The 23,981-nt window shown below is 29.5% G+C and overlaps 1 protein-coding gene across 5 annotated transcripts in view; it reads left to right on the top strand.

Annotated features, from left to right (window-relative positions):
• Sec23 (transport protein Sec23) overlaps window positions 1-23,981 on the top strand; it is a 71,213-nt gene that overhangs the window by 37,292 nt on the left and 9,940 nt on the right. For 3 of the 5 annotated variants that reach the window (XM_075367511.1, XM_075367510.1, XM_075367514.1), the window contains 4 exons: window positions 548-722; window positions 5,893-6,048; window positions 8,054-8,119; window positions 16,144-16,164. In XM_075367511.1, coding sequence (XP_075223626.1) covers window positions 548-722; window positions 5,893-6,048; window positions 8,054-8,119; window positions 16,144-16,164 — 418 coding nt within the window. The remainder of the gene's footprint in view (window positions 1-547; window positions 723-5,892; window positions 6,049-8,053; window positions 8,120-16,143; window positions 16,165-23,981) is intronic. The other 2 variants (XM_075367512.1, XM_075367515.1) reach the window with 1 other exon arrangement.

The raw sequence follows: 23,981 nt of genomic DNA on the forward strand, positions 1-23,981 counted from the left end.
AAACCTTGTATTCTTAGATGAGCAGTTTTAATAAATTCCTGTTTCAGATTTTGCATTGAGCTATAAAATAACTTCCTTGGTCAGCTGTTAACAAATGAGAATTTATGGGCACTTAATGTCTGTTATAATACACATTTATAGAAAAATATAAAATTATTTGAGAAAATAAAGATAGCCAGTTCTATGATATAAATTTTGTAAAATTTCATTTAAAACATTAATTTAATGAAATAAAATGAATTAAAAAGAAAAGAATTTACGTGAAAATTAGGTGAATGTATTAATTTTTTAAAATTTTGTTTGATGTGATTAACGTAGAAATTAATATGTTGTGATTTCTATGGGATCATGTAGGGTATCTGTATCCTGAGTTAAAAAATCCTTTTTTTTTCTTTGGCTCATAACCTATTATGTGAAGATTTATATTTTATGAACATATCAGAGTTATAATTAGCAATGAATTAAGCTATGTGTAAAATTTGATATAAAGTTATTTATGTTTAAATCTGAATAAAATATGTGCTTCATATGTATTTAATTTTTTCAGGCATATTTTAATGAGGGAAGATTTGTCTCAAAGCTTAATTATGATTCAGCCTATATTATATAGCTACAGCTTCAATGGGCCTCCAGAACCAGTTCTTTTAGATACAAGCAGCATTCAACCAGATCGTATTTTACTTATGGATACCTTCTTTCAGATTCTTATTTTCCATGGAGAGGTATTGTATTATCATTTGTTTCTTCTTATTTGTAAATTGTTAAAATTTCTCTATAAATATTTTATCTTTACTATATACTTATTTTTCTTCTATTATAATTTGTAACTGTAATTTTTTTTTGTTTATTTTTTATGAGAGGTTATCTCTAAAGTAAAGACTGTTTCATTATAAAAAAAGTTATTCTGAAAACTTAATAAATAATTTTTATTTCTCTTAAAACTACATACCTATTACTACTTCTCTATATAATCTCCACATGAATTAAGACATTTATCATAGTGATACACCAGCTTCAATATACCCTCGTCGTATTCTGCTGCCAGTCCATTTAGCCACTGATTAACAGCATTTTTAAGTTCATTGTAACCTGCGAATTGCTTACCACTCAAAAATTCTTTGAATTTCCCACACAAATGGTAATCAGAAGGAGCTAAGTCCAGACTATACGGTGGGTGATCGTAAATTTCCCATCCAAATTTTCTCAGAAAATCACGTGTCAGACCCGCAACATGTGGACGTACATTATTGTGCAGTAGGACAACACCGTCGGTCAGCCACCCACATCGCTGATTTTGAATGACGTGCCATAACTTATGTAGTTTCACAGCAGGCTTCTGCATTTAAAGTCATTTCAGGTGGCATGAAATCAATCAGCAGTATGCCAAACTAATCTCAAATGGCTGTGGCTTGACCTTTGTTGGTCTGATTCGTGATTGAGGATGACACCATTCATTTGACTGCCGTTTTCTCTCTGGCATGTAATACGAAATCTATGTTTCATCGCTGGTAACAGTTGAGTTAAGGAACTCATCGCCTTTTTCTGTGTAGCACATCAAAAATTCCAAAGCAGGTCCCATTCGGATTTTTTGTGACGTTCTGTTAAGCGTGCACCACCCAACATGCACAAACCTTTCTAAAGCCTAAATGATCAGGAACTATACCACTGATAACAGCTCTTGAAACATCAGGAAAAAGAAGGGCCATGTTGGAAATCATTGAGCAACAATTGTTTACGCTGTTTAGCGTAAAGTCGTTTTATTCCAATGAATTCAAGGTTATGGTGTTAGCTCATTTCTATCACGCATTATTTCATTGCTGTTTAATCTTAATGTATATATTAGGCTTATTGTTTTTTTTTATTCTCAACCAATTTCAATATTGTCATAGTTCCTAGAAGTCTATTTCTCTTTGTCGGCTCTGATGTCATTTCTTCAACTTGCGTATTCAGAATTATTTTTGTTATGTCTTCGGTCTCGAATTCCAACTCGTTCTCTCTAATCGTTCTCATACTAACACTAAGACACTATTCTTGTTGCCAACACACTCTCTCCTGTTCACTGCCTAGCTGTGGTTTCCCCCCTCCTTTTGTTCTCACCATCTTTTCGGCAGAGTTGACCAGACATTCACAATGTAAAGACGCCTTTACGTTTCGCTCTCAAGATTTGTGCTAATCTCATCATCACCTCTATACTCGCATGCACGATGCGATATTCCTATGTCAAAAATATTTTCTAGTTCTACTTGTCAGTTTTTCGTGATTTCACAGTTTTCTATGTTTGTCCAGCCTCGTTTCTTCGTTAAGTTATTCTTCAAATTCACTATATTACGTTTCTCCTGAAAGTGCTTCAATTACTACAAACTGCCATTTCTATCGACGTCGAATCTTCTCGAATCGCAGATTACATTTTCCTCGATCCAGAATCTCCAACCTCGTTGCTACATATCTACTACATATTAGTCTAACTCTACACCACGTCTCACCCCTGTATTACTGATACACCACGGCGGACTAGGAATTACTGTATGTATTCATTTACCTTCATTCACGAGTTTGTCGTTTACTAATATTTGTGTGCTACAGGCAAGTTTAATTTTCATTGTTTATTACGTTTAAACAGTTATTTTATCAGTAAAAATTTGTGGAACATTCAGTTCATCGTACCTTATGCATTTTCACTTTCAAGTGTAGTTCACAAAACCATTTACTCACTTAAGTACAGTCACGACAGGTTACTTACATAAGGTTGTGTCATTGTTCAGCTGCAACCTATTTCACGTGCTTTATTAATTTCAATTCTGTAGTTATGATAATTAACTCTACAATTTAATCCTGTATCTTGTTAATCGCCAAGATTAATCCATTTCTATTCATGAACTGTGTTCATAATACTGCTCTAAATTTAACCTAAAACAATTTGTTCCTGATGTGCAATTATGTTTTAGGACTTTGTAATTTATATTTTTCAAGAAAGCTTACTAGCAAAGGAACTCTATTTATATGTTTATTAATTTCAATTGGATTATTGTAATTAACTCCTTTTGTACTATAATATTGGCCTTCTTCTACGTTAAACTAGAATTACATTTTTATATTATTTAATGCTAAGTTTGTTGTTAATAAATCAGGAAAGGCCAGTGCCAATTAAGATTTACTGTAATTTATTTTTCTAAGTTAATGACATTTGTTCATTCCTAATTTTCAATATTACTGCATTTGTCAGCAATGCAATAGTTTTTCAGACATACTATGTTTATTGATGTTATGTTTTTCTAAATTTATAATTAAAATTAAGGAGTTTCATGTTCTCTTGTTTGTTGCAGGCTTTGTTAAAAATGTATATTGTCAAAATGTGTATTTAAAAGTGTATATTTGTGTATTTTTTCATGTAACATCATTGTTCATATGCTGATTTCTGTTGATATTCTTATGTATCATTAAATTATGTTATTTTCATAATTTCTTTCTAGTTTTTAAGATTATGATTTAACATAAGTTCAGTTGTTTTTCTTTTTCATTAAAGTCCAATTTCTTTTGGCAAATACGAGCTGTGTTTTTTTAGTTAACTTTACCCAACAACGATCTTTTCTGATTTCATCATTGACGTATTTCAACAAGTCCTCGGTGATTATCAAGGGCCTCCCCGAACGTTCTTCATCATGCAAATTAATTCTGTTATTTCTAAACTTTTCAGACGTTTCTTTTCAGACAGCAACCAACTACCTGTGAATTTCAGCTGACTTAACATTTTGATGGTTTAAAAAATGTGTAGGACTCCACATATTTCACAGTTGGCAGCAACATCAATTTTTCTATTAATTTTATAACATAATAATTCACAAATCAGAGATACTGCAATACAACTATTTACAGACACCAATGCAGTGTATGCATTACTAGCGCGGCCATGAACGACACAGGTTCCCCAACCTTAAGGAGAGAAATTTCCCAGCAGTCTTTACTTTAAGAAATGTCCCTCATATATTGTTGGTTGAGATGAAACAAAAACAAATATGTTGTTTCATCTAATTAGTAGATTACTAAATGAAATTTATTCTTTGATAAAGAATCATTTTGTTTTTAGCCAGTTGTCTTCAGTAAAAGAGGGGAGGTCTCAATTTGGTATGTGTGTGATATTTTTTGGTATACCTAGCCTTCTCTTCACCAAATGGACTAATTATGATTATCCTTTAGTTTAATTTCAAAGGCATTCCTCTCATGGTTTCATTATTACTTTTTCCCTAATGACATAAGTGGGAGATTCTTAAAACTATAAATTATCTGCAAATGTGATTTGAACATTTTTTTCAGTTTTTTGCCATTATCTTTGTTTATTATTAGGATGTTGAATTGTAATCATCTATGTTATTCAATCATACATACAATCATTTCTCTGCACACTTCTTATATTTATCAAGAAGTTGGTCTGTTGCATTTATATTTCTTTCAAATAGCATGTTGTATAGGCTCTCTGTATTTTAAATGAAAAAAAAAACATATAAAGCAAAATAATTATGAAAAAAAAATTTAATCCAAGTAAAAAAAATTGTTCTTGAAACTAAAAAAAATATTTCAGTTCTTTAAACTTCAATTTTTTTTAAGTTTTGGCAAATTAAAGGTTATTAAGTTATTAGTAAGTATTTTTAAATTTGGCCAATTTAAAGGAGACAAAATTTAAAAGAAATGGAAATAGTATATAGTTTTGGTTTTTATTTTGTTTTTTATAATCTGTTTAATTTTTTTTTAACTTATTTTTTATTTTTAAATAGTGATTTGTATTTGTGACATAACTTTTATTTTCAGTTTGTAGTGTGCTTCTGTTATATGGAAAGAAACAACATGCATAAAACGTATTGAAGAAATGTATCTCTTATTTTTACATGAAGATAATAAAGACACAAAAAGACGCCTTAAAAATTACACTAAATCTAGAATGTTTCATTGATTTTTTTTTTTTTTTATACAAAAATACTGTTAAATATGAGATAGGACTTTTGAGAGGAGAACACTTAATAGAAATTTGATTGTATACAACTTCCACAGATTTTATCTAATAAATTTTTCTTTACTTCTGTGAGGTTATTTTGAAGTAAAGCACTATTCTTTACTGTAAAACATGTTTTAGATAAATTGAAAACAATTTTAAAGTTGCTAGTTAGAACTTCGTATATCCTTTAAATTTCTCATTTATATAAAAAAAAAGAAATTTCAGTAAACTGCACAATATATTTGAAGTGTTTGGCCTAGAATTTATTTACAATTTTAAAATGTTTTAATAAAGAAGTCTATTTTCTTCCTATAGCTGTTTATTTAAAAATTTACATGTGCATTCAGATTCTCTCTCTTTCTCCCTCACTCCTCTATTTTTGTTTCATTTTCTCCCAATGTATGTAAAAAAAATTGCTGTTTACTGTGAAAATATACCACATAAAAGTGTTACAACATATGTCTTTTGGATAATTTATCATGTTCATGCTGATTTATCATCATATCTGGCTTGAGGCATGTAAATCCCATTTTACCTTATTCCTAGTCAAATTTTTAAGATCCTCAATAGTGATATTTTTTTCTAGATCATTTGTAATTTTAACTTTTCCTTCCCACTTTTTTGGACCTTCTACAGAGCCTTCTAGTTTTATTTTAATTAATTTTTCTCCTCTCATGGTACGTCCCAGCCAGTTAGTGTTCTTATTTTTAATCATTCTGTTTAAGTGTCTGATCTTGTAATTAAGCTTCATGTTGACTATGTAATTTAATATTTTTTAGCATTATTTTTTAAAGAAATTTTTATAGCGCCATCAACTGCTCTGCCATTAGTTACAAATTATTTTTATTTTGGATGTTTTTTATCTAATTTTTATTTTGTTTACTAATTATTGTGTTTGTTTTTAGACAATCGCTCAATGGAGAGCTCTTGGTTATCAAAATATGCCAGAATATGAAAATTTTAAACAGCTTCTTCAAGCTCCAGTTGATGATGCTAAAGAAATTCTTCATACAAGGTTTCCAATGCCACGTTATATCGATACTGAACAAGGTGGTTCTCAGGTATGTATATTATTGTGGTTCAATTTATTTATTCTTAATGTATATAAATTGCATTAGTTAAAGGAATTAATAATAAATTGTATAATAAGAGGTAAATTGTTAATAAGAGTTTTATTAAATTTTATTAATAAATTTTATGATTTAAAAAATTTGTTTGACTCCAGGTATAAGGTGAAAGATATTATTGTTTGTATGGAGATCACTAATATAATGCTGCCTTATTGCATTTCTGTTTGCATATATAGATAGGTTTTGTTTTTTAACAGAAAGATCATGAAGTGTAGTAACATTAGAATAACAATGTTTTCAACTAATTGGAACCTTAGCCAGTTTGAATTTTTTATTTTAAATTTTTATACAAGAACTAGTAAAATTAATTGTGATAACTGTGATTCTTACTAACTGTGAAATTTTATTGTGATAAAATGTTGATAATTCTGGTAACTTAATAAACTTAAATGCACTTTATGATTACTTCCTTTATTTTAACTCAAATGTTTTTTTCAATTTTATTTTTCATGTTTGTCCTCAAATCTTGCATTCTTAATTTAACATACTTCCTGACATTGCTAACTGATGTAAAAAATTGCAAAATCTCCAAAATGGCTATGCAGGGTTTTCAAATCCAAATTAATCTACTATGAGGCTTGGCTGAAAAATTTTGCAGAGCAGCATGCTACACAGAGACAAAGGGTACTATCGAATAGGGCGTGGCAGCACATGACAGCTAAAATCGCTCCCTACAAACCTGCAATAATGCACTGAAATCCATTAAGGGTCAGGCATTAGTTTTCAGTAGCAGTTAAAATGGAGTCAAGTACGGCCAATATGTCAACACAGTTAAAACAGTGCGCAGTGACTGAATTTTAGACAGCAGAAAATGTGAATCTTACAAATATTTTTCATTGTATTATAGCAGTTTACGGTAATGAAACTGTTGATAGTAGTACTGTGAATAGGTGGGTGTTGAAATTTCATTAATGTGAAGCTGGTAAAGTGACAATTGAGGACACATCTCGCAGCAGACAACCAGTTCCTGTGACTGACGAGAAACATCGAAAGAAGGTTGTTGAGTGATTGGCGAATCACCCAGCAATGCATCGCTATTCAGTCAGGCATATCTAAAGAATGAGTAGGCCACATTATCGAGCAATTGGTTTACCGTAAAATCTGTGCACGATGGGTACCGCGCAAACTCTCTGATGGCTCTCCACGAGCTTATGTTTGATCCTATTCCGCATCTACCATACTTGCCGGATTTGGCTCCATGCAACTTCCACTTCTTCCCTCATGTCAAGAGAAATCTCAAGGTAATCAATACCTCATCAACAATGAGGTGAAGGAAGCTGGCCACTTGGATCGGAGAAAGATCACCAGAATGTTTCACTGATAGAATGCAAAATCTTGTCACACGTTGGGAAAAGTTTATCAGTGTAAACAGGATTATATTGAAAATAAATATTGCATTTCGTAACTAAGGTATTGTACTTTATTCATTCCAATATATCTTTTCATTCCCATGCTTTGCATATTGTGCAAAAATTGTTCAGCTGAGCCTCATAATTAATCTTGTGCAATGTATGATAATTTGATTAAAGTATGACTAAAACATATAAAGCAAGCATTTTAAAATTTTTGTAATATTATTTATAAAAACAATTAGTAGCAGTGTTTAATAGGCTATCTTTTGTTTTAAATTATAAATTTGCTTATTTGAAGTAATTTTTTGCTGCAACTTTTTTTAAAAAATGTTTTCCTTTTGGAATATCTTCAACCTCTTACTAAATGTAGTTGTTTAGCATGAGTAGTCCTACTACAAATTGAAGACATCTACCTCGTTCTTATCTTCATCAGCAATTATTATCAATTGCACAAAGTTTTCTGTTCAACCTGTGTGCACGTTTGTGTGTGTGTCTTGAATTTTTAAACGACATCTTGAATATTAAAAATTTATTTAAGGAATTAATAATATTAGCTGATTTTTGTTTTGTTTTTTTTTTTGCAGGCACGATTTTTACTTTCCAAAGTGAACCCTTCCCAAACTCATAATAATATGTACACATATGGAGGGGTAAGTTATTTACATTTAAATTTATACTATTGACACGAATTTTTATAACAAATTAATATTGGCATGTGTTAAGATTTTATATAGTTACATGCATGTTTCACTCCCATTTTTTAGTGTAACCTTCTTTTTAATGATGTGTAGATAGATGGATTAATCGGTTTCATTGTATTATTGTTTTGAAAAAAATTATTTCTTAATTATAAAATGAAGTTGTATGAATGACTATTAATGGATTAGTGATTGTAGGAAGAGTAGGAGATCCGGCTTCAGCCGATTGGCCCTCCAACCAATAATTAGTCTTTATGTGCTTCTTTTAGGTAGGATTCCTGGACAACCTCCAAGGAGAGTTGTGCCACCCACATAAAGAGGTACCTAACCCATTATCCACTAGATGGTGGCATGAGTAGGGTCAGTCAAACAGTCGTTGCAATCTGTAAAAAAATACCTTAAAAAAGTTTAATAATTTATTTTTATTTCTAAAAATTCAAGATGTTGAAGATGTTTTCTTTTTATTTTGGTGTATTGTCTATCTATCTTTAAATAAACCCTTTAAACTCTTATTTAATTTCACTTATATATATATATATAATTAATATGATTTTTTTTCATTAGATACATCTTAGTAGGATGTATTATTATTTTTTGATCCAGTAGGTGTAATATTGTTTGATTCATTATATTCATAAACTTTTATCTGTACTATTGATTTAAGTTTTAGTCCTTTGCTTTTACTGCATCCTCTTAAAATTGGCCCCTTCAGATTTCTCCTTTGCTCCTTGTTTTTATTATAATTTAATTTTGTGACAGTTTCTTAGATACTGTTTAGACCTGTAGAGTGTATTTTCTTAATTCTGTAAAAAAACTTTTGTCAAAAGTCAGCATTTATCTGCTGGATTTGATATTTCAGTTGTGTAAGAGTTAGAATTCAAATGCTTAACCAAGGTAATAACCAGTGATACTGACCAGTAAGAGTAGTAAAGGAAAGATTAAACACTTTTCCACCTCTTTGTTCAAAACACAAGTATGCGCTTTTTAAAACCGTTAATCTATTGATATTCCTCAATAAAACAAATAATCTTTTTTTGCCATAAAGCTTGATTTTAAAAGCAACATTAAGATCCTCATTCTTAGCCTAAAACTTATTTCACACTTTGAAATTTTTCTGTTTTTATGAATATATTTAAACATAAAAGACACTTGTACCAGATAACTATTTTAAACTTAACAATATATTTTATTTAGATTCAGCCAGCTTGGATAGAACTTTGAGGTTATTTCTACTTTTAGTACTCATTACAAATCCTACATCAGAATTATAATCATATTTGAAATTTCAAGCTTTACTGAATATTCTAGCATCTTTAGCTACCCTGACATACTGATGTACTCCCATTTTTGTTGATATTTACTTATAACAAATAGTTTTAAAAAAAAAAATGACATCCAGTATATATAATAGTGCATTATTATAACTTTCGAATGAATTTTTAAGCTAACAATTATAATATAATAAATATATAATAAAATATTTTCAGTAAAATATGTAATCAATAACTAAATATAAACTGGAAGTGTAGGGAATATAGTGGTTACTGCAGATTATGGAGTAGGGTAAAAGGGTTAATTAAAAATGTTTTTTTTTTTTTCAACTTCCACTTACTTAATCCTCTGAGTAAGCTGTTTTTATAAATAAAATGTATTATTTAATGTAAGTAATATTATTCTTTAAAATAACAAGAAAAAAGGTTTTATGCTGAAACCATAAATTTATGTTTATTTGATTCAGTATTATAAAATGAAAGTTAAAGAACAATTAATAGAGTGCAATTAAAATAAACTTTGTGTCCATATTTTCCCCTCAATCTTTTCTTAGTCACTGACTGAAAAAATATCTGGCAAAAGAGGAAACAGCAGTTTTGCCAAACTGATTGGTTGAATTAACTATTTGTTTAGTAAGGCTCGTGTAAAACTCTTTAATTTAAACAAGTTACGCATATATTAACATTATATTTTCTGAATTAAACCTATTATAATCTTATAAACCAAGCAAAATAATAATCAAAGTAGATTGAGACTAGGATAGGTAGGTATTTGCTCATTTGCATTTCATGTCACTTAAACAGCTATAAAGTATGTGTCTGGAGTGCTTCAACAAAGTAAATTTATAAATACAACTACATAATACATATACCAATACATAAAACATATTTTACTAACACATTTAATATTGTGATACTAGTTTTAAAAAATATTGTTGATATGATAAATTATTTATTTATGATTCACTATTTGTGATAATAAATATTAAATAATTTAATTATGATAACAAGATTTTTTTTTCAATAATTTAAACGACATCTGACTTATTAATTACACTGATAGACAAAAAAGGATTTTTTTAATGTGTGATAACATTTCTTGAATTGTTTTTTTGTGTACAGTACAGATCTGTAAATAAAATTTTTCTATCACCCTTAGTATAATACCCTTAGCATAATAAATTATGCTTTAAAAAAATTAAGAGAAAATATAGTTAAAATTTTACCAATTTTACATTGAAAGTACAAATGATTTGCTTTTTTAATTAAAAGTGTAATTTTTTTTCTATTTGATTTTACAGTAAACTCATCACATACATAACAAGAGGCATCCACGTCATTTACACAATTTCGACAAACTTAAGACAGTAATCAGACTAAACAAAATTAACTCATTCCTAAATCCAGTGCTTAATACAAACAACACAGCTGTGTTTTCAGCTACATGTTTTGACCTGCATATGATTAATCTTGTCCATGTAGGCTCACTCTTCAATATTAGATATGACGTCATAATATGTAACTATGATATGATTTAATTCTTTGTCTAGTATTGTTTATTTATAGCTTACAGATTATGTTATCAAAGTTAAACAATAAAAAGTAAGCTAACAAAATGCAATACAAAAGCTAAATATACATTGTAAAATGAAAAAAATCCTTTAATTAAAATTAAAAACTTTTTCAAAAATGGTGGGTGATAGAAAATTCTGAGTTCATATTTGTTTTCAGCATCAGAAAACAGATTAAAATCATGTATTGCATCTTAGGAAACAAAAATTATGTTTATCAGTGTTATTAATGTCAGTAAATAAACCGCCAACAGTATTATGTGGACAGAACTTACCAAATCAAGAAGATATTTTCCGTCCAGATGTTCCATTATAATTTTATATCAGAACCGAACAGAAAAAACTTCTATATCTAAATCAATATTGAATATTGATGCACAATACTTATTGAGAAATAAATTACATACCTTCAATATTCTATTACAATTCTATTTTTGGGTGACCCAAGGGTGGTTGCTTGACCAATTTAAAAACAGTTGAAACTTATCCACTTGTTTCCTACATATCTGAAAACCTTAAAACTATTTTTTTTAAACGTTTTATTTAAACACTTTACTTATGGCGGCCATTTTTGTTACGTACGCACATCTATTTTTGTGATTGTAAGGGTTTACGGAAAAAATTGTAACTAAAAAATTATTGGTCCTGGAAGGATGAAACAAATAGCAGTTTATTCATATTTTCCCAATGTAAAAGATTGGTTCATGGTTTATTTACACATCTCCCTTCTTTCTGTGAGAGAATTACCAATAAAGTTGAACATGAAAAACTGTTAAATTTCACTTTTGGTAATATTTTTCAAGAGGCAGGGATGGCATACACAGTTTGAATTATGTTTTTTATATTTTAGTAGTTTTACCATAAATAATATTAATGGTATATTAATATGTATCTCTAAAGTTGGATGTATTTTTGAAAACTGATTTCTTTTTTTAAAAAATCAAATTTTGGCTTCAAATAACTGATGGGGCTGGTGATAAAAATCTCAAATTTTCACAACTTGCAGTGTTTTTGTAGATGTTTATGGTAATCGAAATTTTTTTTATGTATTGTAGTAATAAAATAGTTATAACCTCTCAGAAATCATGAAAAACCTATTAAAAGTGATACCATTCTGACTCGCTAAATAACTGCTCCAAGGGGTCTTCTTGGCACTTTAATATTTTTGTACTTATTACTATAGTTGACGTAGATTTGTTAAATCATTCAACTGCAATGTTCATGTTATAACAGATGCTTGATGTCATTTCCAGTCAGGAAAATTCATGTTGCAACATGCTCGTTTATGCTTGTTGCATCATTTAGCTTTGCAGTTACAGATTGGTCAGTCTGACAGTCAGTGACCTGTTCACATCTTTACAAAGCATCTCAAATTTCATCCTGTGTTGGGAAGTGTTTATTATAAATAAATACGTTTTACTCAATAATATTATATTTGAAAATTTAAAAATCAGTTAAGTTTTTACATTATTTTCAAGTAATTTCACATAAAGCAATGGAAGAACAATGTTCTGTAGGAATTTATGTGAATGAAGAGTGTCATAAAACAGTGTATGGTACAGTGCCCGAAGAATTCATAAAAATTTGTGAATTTAGTGATGAAAACAACTTATTTTTTCCACGTTAATTCAGATGTCACTAGTGTTAGTAAATATCACGAAAAAAGTTTTTGTCAAAATTCAGTCACCTGCATGGACAATTCTGTTGTAACACTTTGAGAACTCATAAAAAACAGTTAAAAAACTTAAGACAAATAACATTAGAGCAAGCTCTTAAAGAACACATTTTTCAAAATTTAAATTTAGTTCCTGGAAAGTCTCTCTGTGTTAACTGTTTCAAAAGTATTTTTTCTCAGCAGAACAAAGAACTATGTGAATACAAAGACCAAGAGCAATACATTGCCCCACATCTCAATATTGAACAACTGGATGCTACTTGTAGCGTTTTGGGTGTATCACCTCCATCAAAATTAAAAAAATTAAGCACGGATCAAAAGCCATCAGCATTAAAATTTAAAATAAATAAGGTATTTTAAAAATTAAAAAAGAATCTTAAATCATGTTTTGACTCAAAAGTTTCTGAAAATGAAAATCCAACTAAAAGAAAAATGTGTTCTTGCTTCTAAAGAAAGTGAGGTTAAAATTATCAGTTTACTCTCCAAATCTTGGACCAGATCTAAAATAATATCATTGTTCAATGTGTCTGAGCGTTTGGTTAGACTTACTAGAGAATTAGTTAATGAGCAAGGCATTCTACCAGAATTAGGAAAAAGACATAAAAAAGGAATTAGTAACGACACAATTAAAAAAGTTGTGTTATTTTATGAAGATGACAATAATCACAGGCTGTCCTGGTAAAAAGGCTTGTGTTAGCACTTGTGTTGATGATGTCAAAGTACATAATCAAAAGCACCTTGTTCTGATATACTTAAGTGAATTGCATGTCTCCTTTAAAAGTGAAAACCCTGAGGTAAAAATTGGAAGATCAATGTTCTGCGAACTCCGTCCAAAATAGTGTATCTTGGTTAGTGCATCTGGGACTCATACAATTTGTGTCTGCCCTCACCATTGGAACCTCAGACTCATAATTGATGATCCCAGACTTAATGTTGATTATAAGGACTTAGTAGACGTTTTTCTTTGTAGCAAGAATAACTACAGCTGTGTGATGAATGTGTGCACAAAATGTCCAGATAAGCAGGAAGTGTTGCTGAAAAACATCAAGTATTTTTTGATTAAATCAAATGAAGTAGCTAAGATTTCAGAAACTCTAAAAAAAACAGTTTTGACTGCTGTGAAAGAGTTGTTGGTACTATAAGCTACCACAAGTATGTTCCTGTGACAGAAGGTATTGTAAGATGTTACTTTACTTCAGACTCCAAGGACTATGCAGACCATCCTGTGTCAAGTGTTATACCACTTTCACTTAAGGAAAAAGGCTCTATTGCTTGTGTGTATGATGAGAAGTGGTAGATATTAGCCTCGAAAATGACAAAGTGCAGGTTCATTTTTTCCACCCAGCTGGACCACGTACATTATTTCAAAAGTCTCAACAAGGCAAAGTGTGGGTATCGATCTGCAAAGTCCTGAGAAAGTTGACACCACTTGAACTACAGTGACGGATAGTTCTCACACAATTTCAAGAGAATTATCAGAAGAGATATCACAGCTGTTGGTTAACCATACTAAGTAATAAACTTTCATTGCTAGAAAAACAGGCTATTTCATTGAAGAATAATTAAAATTTTGTCACAATTTATTTTTTTTTCAATAGTGTTTACAAAAATAAACCAATATAAAAATAAAAATGAATTCTTGAAAAAGTTGTAGACTACTCATTGAAATCTCAGTGTGGGTAAGTTTTACAAGCATTTATGAATCAAAATTATAATAGGTACTGGTATTGGTTAATCTATCATTAAATTACGACCTGTCATTAAACATTTAAAAAAAAACTATTTTAAAAATATTGAAAACATCAACTTCAACAACGTAAGAGCTAAATATAAAAAACGTAAAGAGCAAAGAAGACAAGAAACCCCCTTGAAGCACTTATTTAGCAAGTCAAAATGGTATCGCTTTTAACAGGTTTTTCATGATTTTTGAGAGGTTATAACCTTTTTTATTAGTACAACACACAAGAAACTTTTTTATTTACCATAAACATCTACAAAAACATTGCAAGTTGTGCAAATTTGAAATTTTTATTACCAGCTCCATGAGAGTTATTTGAAGCCAAAATTAGAATTTTTTTTTTTTTTTAAGTTTTCAAAAACTCATAAAAATTTAGAAGTATATCACCATTAATATTATTTATGGTAAAACTAGTAACATATGCCTACATATAATAAAATAATTCAAACTGTGTATGCTACCCTTGCCTCTTGAAAAAAATTACCAAAAGTGAAATTTCACTGTTTTTCATGTTCAAATTTATTGGTAATTTTGTCATAGAAAGAAGAAAGATAGGTAAATAAATCAATGGACCAATCTTTTTTGGGTGGGTATTATCATGCAGAAGAATTATGCCCTTTGAGAGAGAACTGGCATAATTCCTCTTTATTGCAGATTTCACTTTAATTTTATGCACATTACAATAGTGCTTGCTGTTGACTGTAAGTTGTTCTTCCAAATAATCACAATAAATTGAGTCTTACAATCTTTTAACATTGTTAGCATCACTTTATCCACTGATGTGTGGATTTTAAATTTTTTCCTAGAAATTGAACTCAGATGTTTCCATTCCATACTCTAATTTTGTATTCCAGCTCAAAATGGTGAATCCAGGTTGCATCACAAGTTATTATGCAATGTAAAAAAGCCTTACCTTCTACTAAAAACCATCATTTAAATTCCTTACAAATGTGAATTTGGGTATCTTTGTGACTGAGTTGACTTGTCTTGGAACCCACCTTCAACACATTCTACAGTAGTTCAGCTAATTATGGATAATGGAATGGACATATACTATGGAATGTACTATATAATGGAATGAATACTTACACTAAAAACTGTTCTGCATCCATCCTTGCAAATAAGATCATTAATGTGATTTTGCAAGGTGTCAATCAAAACTTCCAACAGTCTTCCGATATGGAAAATCAGTGATACTTTTTCTGCCCAATTTAAACTCTTTAATCCATTATAAAAATTTGCACGGTTAATACGCTTTTTACCATACTGTTTTAACAACCATAGTGAATTTCAGCTGGTTTTACACCTTCAGAAAAAAGAATTTTATCACTGCACTCTGTTCATCTAAAGTACACTGTTTCAAGCAGAGCCGACATTTTGAAAAACCATCCTCAAATGATAGGAAATCAAGAATAAAAATGATTGAAGATTAAAAAGATGCTTCTCAATTTGTGGGTTCTGTTCACTTTGTTACTTAATTTTTGAAGTATTGATTAGACATATTATTATAACTATTCTTTTTGTTAATTTCTGTTGATATGATTTTAGCTTTTTCATTTTTATAGTTCATGCACTTTTACCGTAACAGACTGGTATATAATTTTTTTTCTTTACACAGCCTTTTTTTTGTATTAATTACTGTATTATATTTTTTTTTATCTTAATTTAGCTTTTCTTTAAATTGATTTTATTTTGTTCTCATTGTTTTTTTCGTTCAACAGATGATGCAGCCAGGAAATTCGGTAGAGTTCACTCATTTACCTTTTTTTTTATTTTATTTTTCTTGCTGGTGTACTCAGGGTTTCACATTTCTATTCCTTTCTGGTGCAGGATATCTCTTTAAGCTATTCATATTTTTTCTTTTATTTATAAGCTGGTGTAGATTTTTCACCTTTGCTTTATATTACAGTATAAATAAATGTTTATCTAATTTCATGTATATATGCTAATGTACATTTATTTTTTTTTGCTTAATTATGAAAAAATATTATAATGATATATATATATATATATATATATATATATCATCATAATTTAAAAATTATGTTTCTAATGTCATCAGTTACTCATTTACCTATCCATAGCTTTATTTATTTTGTTTGTTGTTTTTTTTTAATTGGCAAATGTTTTTAATTAAATTACCAACTTTACTTTATATAACATTGTTGTAAAATTAATCAAATCGCAATTTTTAACATTTAGTTTCTGTTACACAACTGAGCATTCAGCTCGGTTTGTTGGAGGAATACAGGAGTACAGGATGCGCAATGTAAAGCCATTCTGCCGATAAAGGCTCATCCTTACTAACCTTGTTTCAATGATAAAGTGAAGAAAAGAATATAAATTCCTTTAAAATTCACTGTTATCAATGGTAGTTTATATATTCGCTTATACAAAAGATATTGGAAGTGACCTTCCTGCACAACAATGTGTTATTTGTGGGGAACACTCAAGAAATTATGTAGATATGATTACAAAACATTACAGTTACTAGTAGTATATCAAATGTTTGACTCTAAAGTGTACATTTATATCATAAATTGCATGTTGCCAAATTTAGGTATACAAATCTCAAATCTTGCTGATGATTGTATAAAAATACAGTTATCAGCAACGGGGCCTCGTGAATTCAGGCCATTGAATTGCAGGATATGTAACATGTTTCATCTTGTTAAAATAAATAATTCCTATGATCATCAGTTACCACCATTAGTATTGCAATATAATTCTTGAAAATTCTCTAATATTTATATTATCTATTGTGCAAAAACTATTGGCACCGTAATACTACATAAGACAGCACACTGTTTCCCAATTTTTACATTGTGAATAATTTCTTGTACATTTGATAAGATCGTTTTCAGGATCAACATCAAATTATTTAGCAAACATTTTTTGAGTTCTTTAAAGGAATCCTGTTTTGTGCATAAACTTTAAACTGTAGTCATTTTCTTAAATGTTCCAAGACTACAAAATATAGCATAACTATGATACAATGTTCTATACAGCAGAGAATTATCAGTAGTCAAGAAGTTGAGTTGATGCAGACTGGTTTTTTTTCCGTAGGGGAGGGAAAAGCTCTACCAGCCGCCATCAGGCCCGCTCTGACGGCAGTGCAAAGCTCACACACCTGCTAAAAAATCTCCTCCATTTTCCCATAGAAACTGGACCTGGCCGTGAGGCATGAACAGGTTCCTATGTGATGGGTATGGGATACATGTACTCCTGTTTTCTGAGCAGCAGGATCTGACGTTCACCAGAAGTCATAGACAGGCAACAATGCGGGTGGGCCCCTGCTGCCCTCCCGGAGACTGGCCATCACCCATAACCCATCCCCCAGCTTATCCTTGATGATGTCTACAATCATGCACACTATCACAGCCCAGTTCCTAGTGGACCTGAGCATGCAGCCCATAATGTTATAAGGATCTAGATGTCCCAGAGTCTGATAACATTCTGCCCACAATTGCTCCCAGTGGTGGCATTTGAAGACTGTTTGATCAACGGAGTCATCCTGTCCATAGTAGACACACAGATCTGACTTTGTCTGTCTGAACCTGATGGGGTACAGACGGAAACACCCATGTCCTGTAAGAAACTGGGTTAGCTCGTACTCCACCTCACCATAGGTTCTTTCCATCCAAGGTTTAATCGTAGGGAACAACCGCTGTTCCTAGATTTCTCCATTCCCCTACCTCTCTTTCCACTATCAAACAAAAAGGTCAGGCAGTAGGATAATAGATATCCTCTACAAACTCTTTACTCTCTCTCTGTTAAGTAATCCTTACCCAACATCAGCTGCCAGGTCAAACATCCACACCACCAATGTATCCTCCAAGTCTTCAGGGTCCTCCACCAGCTCACTGTACCTGAATAATTCTTTTGACGATCTCTTCCTGACCATAGGGCCACCATATGTAACAGGCATCTGTGTGGCTTCTTCCACAACCTGGATTCCTGGGCAGACGACCCGAAGACTTTGTGGCCATCAAACTGCTTCATAGAAGCACTCAGCTTCATTGCGCATTGTTTGATTTTAACTTTAGCAGTAATGTTCACAGCGACTAGGCGACTCAGTAATTTAATTTGGTCACCCAACTCCTGCATCACTGAGTTAAACTCGCCACTATGATCCAGAAGTTGTTCCATGCTCTCCATATTTGAGGTAGAACCCCCTTTATGAAGCCCAACTAGCTTCCGGACCGATGTCCATTTTCCATCTCCTCCATCGAGGCGAAGGAGTCTATATTATGAGCATAAGATTTTTTCCCTAATTGTTTCCTTATACATCAGCAAAAAGTATTTATACTGTATAAGTCATTAATATTTTTAATGTACGTGTGTTTATGTAAATTTTCTAAAGAAAATAAAGGTGCTTCATTCAGAAAAAGAATTTATGAATATCAGAATGATATTCTAAATATTTTTACATAAAACTTCCAAGAGATTTGTGTGAAAAATTAAATGCATTAACCTAAATTAAGAATTATATTAAAAAAACAATTTGGAAAACTCAAGAAATGGTATTATATGAATGTAAATATGTAAATTAAAGAAATAGAAATAATACATTTTTCCACATTCCATAGAGCCTTACCTCATACTTTATAGGTAGTCTCTTTTTACATCCCTTTCATTATTTTTAGCAAAACATAAGCTTAAATTTTTTGTGTCATTTGCAGTATCTTTTTTCATATAGGCATAATTGTTTTACAATTAACTGTTAAATAAAATAAACTTTTTTAGAAAATTCACTAAAGTATAAAATTTAATTTATAACAGTTTTTTAATTTCACCCATTTGAAATTGGCATCGAATAGAGTTAAAAAAAGTATTATTATTTTTTTTTATTATTAAAAATAAACATTTAGTACTTAAAATTTATGTACTAGAAAATAGTTTTGTTATTTAATATAATTATTGATTATTACTATTGTTATTACTTATTTTCAATAAAATTTAATAATGTTATTAAATTAAAATAAATGCTCACTTTACTTTATGATAAAGTACAACATTACTTCCATTTAGTTGGCCTGATTAATTGTGTGTTAATATCAATTTCTTTATGTCTGATAAAGTTGGTTACATTGTTTTGATTCTTGATTTGATTTAGAATGATAAAACCCTTTTGAGTATATGAAAAATTGGCACTTCCATTATACACTTATTGCTTTGTTTCAGAATTGTTTTGGTACACCCATTACTAATAAAATTGTGATAACTTTGTTCTATATGTCATCTTGTCTCCAAAATGATTTGGAAATTTTCAATTTGTCTTTGCTTCTGCTTATCATTGACCTGCTTCGATATTTTTTCACATACTTTGTTAACATTAAAATTCTCTGGGGTTTTTTTTTTAACAATGTTCACTTGCTCTGCTATATTTCCGACACTGTTGGTTATTTATACAACAATTTTAATAACTTATACAGTTTTTTATCATTTCTACTGATTGAAGGCACTATGGCCTCTCATTATCAGTAACACTTGCTCTTCCCTCAGAAAACCTTTTTAGAATAATTTAATAAACTAACATTTCTTAATAAAATTATACCCATATACTAATATATCTTCATAATCTCACTTAACGCTTCTTTAATGTTTAATTTAATGTTTGTTCATTGGACTAATTCAAGCAGTGACATTCTCACAATGTAATATCAAGATATTGATAGACTTCACTCAAAAACAAAACCATATTAGCCAATACTAACAGAACTGTGAGATACTGGTATGATGATGTCAGTAAAGCAATACAGCAATTACATATAATGTTGCATCAATAGATGCACTGGGACAAGTTTACAAACTTTATATCAGATGTTATATTGATATGTAGTCAGATGTAATATCAATACATGATCTATATAGTTTTCTTCAAATGCTGAACTTTCCTTTTAATTAAAATAATTTTTTTTTAACTGTATTATTTACTGAGTTAAGGTTGCTATCTGGAGAGTAAAATGATTTTCTTTAAATCATTGTGGCTGTTTGTAAACTAGCTCATTTTTCTTTCTGTTAATGCTTTTACTTATTTCGCCAATTTTAACACCATTTGTCATTTGAGATTGTATTCTTTTGTTCTTTTCTTCTAATAATTAACAGTGTTACTTTTTCAGTTGATTCCCTTGTTTTCTAAAAATTTCATGATTTAAGAAGAGAATATTTTTGCCTGTTCATAAAAATCCATGGCCTGAGATTTCACCCAGTTTAGTATTTCAGTTTCGCATTCTTCTTAAATCATTGAGAATCACCTTTTAATTCATTTCTTGAATTAAAAAGGAAGGTGTGGATGTTACTAGATATGAGGTCTGAGGTGCATAGGGGTGGACAAAAATTTCATGTAGAACTGCTAAAACTTCAAAAGAATTACACATTTGCATTGGGCACATATTTTAATTATAATTCATACAGTCATCATTCTATCTCATCAATTTAAATGGCATGCATAAATCAATAAAAGTATTTCACAGTACATCTTCGCTGTTATTTTTATTTCTGGGTCTATAATATCCACTAAAGGGCACTTTGAACTTGAGAAATCATCTCATCTTTGTGCTCACTCTCTCATTCTCTCTCTCTCTCACACTAATATCAGTTCAAAAATCATGTACAGATACCATATGATTTTTTTTTTTGTATGTACATCAGTCATTACAATTTTCATATTCATTTAGTGATGTATTAATAATTCTGTAATAAAAAATACTGAGTAAAAAACCAAAATGGTGTTTAATTTAAATATAGGGTTAGAGTAATATCAGACTGTCAAACGATTTTATAAAACATTCATTTTGTTCAACAAATGAATTTTACTACTGGAGAATACAAAATCCTGATAGATTAGTGTTAACTTGCAGTGTTCTTGATATTTCTGTACTCTTTTTTAATTAATAGCACAATTTTGTAGACATAGGTAATTTGTTACGTATGTTTACATAATGGACAGTATGTATTTGATTTCATTACACAAAAATTGTTATTAATCTCTTTGTCTGTCTGTTTTTTTCTTTGTAATTGTTTCATAATGTGCATTTTTGGGTTATATCTTCCACTTCTTGAACTGTTGAGATTAAGACAACTATAACAAAACTTTATGATTACTTGTAGATGTAATTTATTGCTACTGTCTACGTAAAATAATTAAAGTTTTGCTATTAGAAAATTTTCTACGTTTTGTTTTGAATGTAAAGCATTCAGCAGATGTGAATATTTGTATAAATGATTACCTACACCTGTTTTCAGTTTCCATTTGTATGTTACTGTAATAAAAATAAAGGTTTTGTTAGTATTTTTTATTATAAAAAAAAATTAATTCAAGAAGCTGATTATAAATAAAAAGGTTAGAAAATATTTAAGACATACATTCATAAAATTACATATAACTAACAAATTCAGTGCATATAGTTTTTTTGTTTTTTTTAATAAAATATTAAATTTATTCATTAAATTTCTGCATTATTTACAGTTGTTTTACATTTTGTATAATTAATTGTCATACATAATAAATGTCTAAGTTTACATAAGTCTTCTTTAATATCAGGACTTAATATGGTTTTTAATCTAACTGAAATCTTGGTATGAGGTTTTCTTTCTGATTTATATGAAGGTTTTTCTCCTTTATCGTGTCCTGTTCTTGCTAGGCATTTTTTATTTTATAAGGATAGTAATTTAAAAGTCAGATATTATGAATATATAGTTAAATCTGCATTAAGTCTGATTTTGTGCCAGTCCGGAAGGTATCTTTCTTTTTTTAGGTAAATGCTATTTGCCAGATCAAAGTGATTATCATAATTTGACATTTATGAACAACAAATCTACAAATTTGTGATGAAATATTTAAAATAATTTTTAATATAAGGGTTGTGATATCTGTAATTATATTATTCTAAGAACACAAAGTTTATGTTGTACTTCCAATTGTAATAAAAGAGTTTTAAATCTTAATTGACTGATTTCTTTTCTTGGCAGATATTCTGCAGAGTACAGGGATAATAAAATTAATCTTTTATCACTAGAAAATAACAAACAGTAATTAGGGATGTTACTAGCTAATTAGTGGCCATATTATTTTATTAACAATGACGTGAGGCAGGCAGTTTTTATTGTTTGCATAGATTTGTGTTAGCTTAGGATAATTTTGCACCTCTATATAACTAAGACATATGGATTTTATTTTTCTGTCAATCATTAAATAATTATTTTATCTTTGTAGATACATCATATAATATTAAGATATGTGTTACATGTTTTGAAGAGAGGAAGTCTCTTCTAAAATATCTACTTGCCTTTTTTTTCTCATTATGCAGTCAGAAATGATTGAAATTAAATGCCTTCAGATAATTGTAAATATCCAGTTTCATTATTATTCATTTGCGTATAGTTCAGTTATGTCTTTCTTATTAATGAATGTACAGACAGAAATATGGTTATTATAGTAAAATTTACTATGTTGTTCTTTAATTAGTTTCTCCCTCTGTTTTCTACTTAATAATTTTCACCTTTTAATAATGAAAATTTAAAATAATTACCCATTTTGCTTGTAGATAACATGAATGGGCGTTTTAATTGTTAAAATCCTTTCGATAATTTTATTTATTGAGGTATATATTGATTCATTAAATCATTGCTAAAACTGTAAAATATATTTTGGATTATTTATACATATTCTTTTCAGCAACTGTGTATTGATACCTGATAACTGAGCACCCTACTTTTTTATGAGAAATGCCAACTATGATCTGAGCCCAGAATCTTATGGATAGGCCACTCTGGTCTGTAAGTTGGCAAAAAAAAATTTGTTTTCAAGAACATATTTTATAAAACTGTTTTAATAATCGTAAAATTTTCAGTACAACTATTATACTTACTGTACTACATCTTCACAAACAGTGATGCATCTCAGTTTTAGTTGTAAAATCTCTTATTAGTTTAATAAATACTATCTGAGAATTAATTAACTTTTCTCTTACACTCGAAATAGGAATGATTCTTTAGTTATCTTTTTAACAAAACTAATTGATAAATTTTCTTTTTCCCTGAATCGCCCACATTAGATGTATGTTAAATCAGGTCTTACGTGTTTTGGCTTCTTTTCTTTTTTCTCAGTTTCAAAGAAAAAAGATTTCTTTTTTCAAACATTGTTTTTATTTTGTAAGTCTCTTTTGGTGTTTTTTCCACATTTTGAATTTGGCTTCTCAGAAAAAAAAAAATAAAAAAGTTGACACAATAAAGTATTACATTACGATAAAATTTTTATATGTTTATGTAGTTTAAACTTCCTATTAGTTATGAGTTAGAACAGTATTATTTTTTTTTTATTTGATGATGAAAATTCATGTAGACAATTTTTTTAAATATTTCTGGATTTGGTAAACTACAAATTAAAAACAACTGCCTAATGTGTAATGTGTCATAATTTTCTGATGTCGATCATTTATTTGAAAATATTCATATATCTTTTTAAATTTCTAAAACTTAAATTAATAATTTCTTACCAATTATTATTTTTCAAAATTATAATTGTGCAAATTTTGTCGTACTCATTTACATGGCT

This window comes from Lycorma delicatula, chromosome 5 (genome assembly GCF_047948215.1).
Source record: "Lycorma delicatula isolate Av1 chromosome 5, ASM4794821v1, whole genome shotgun sequence".
Taxonomy (NCBI): Eukaryota; Metazoa; Arthropoda; class Insecta; order Hemiptera; family Fulgoridae; genus Lycorma; species Lycorma delicatula.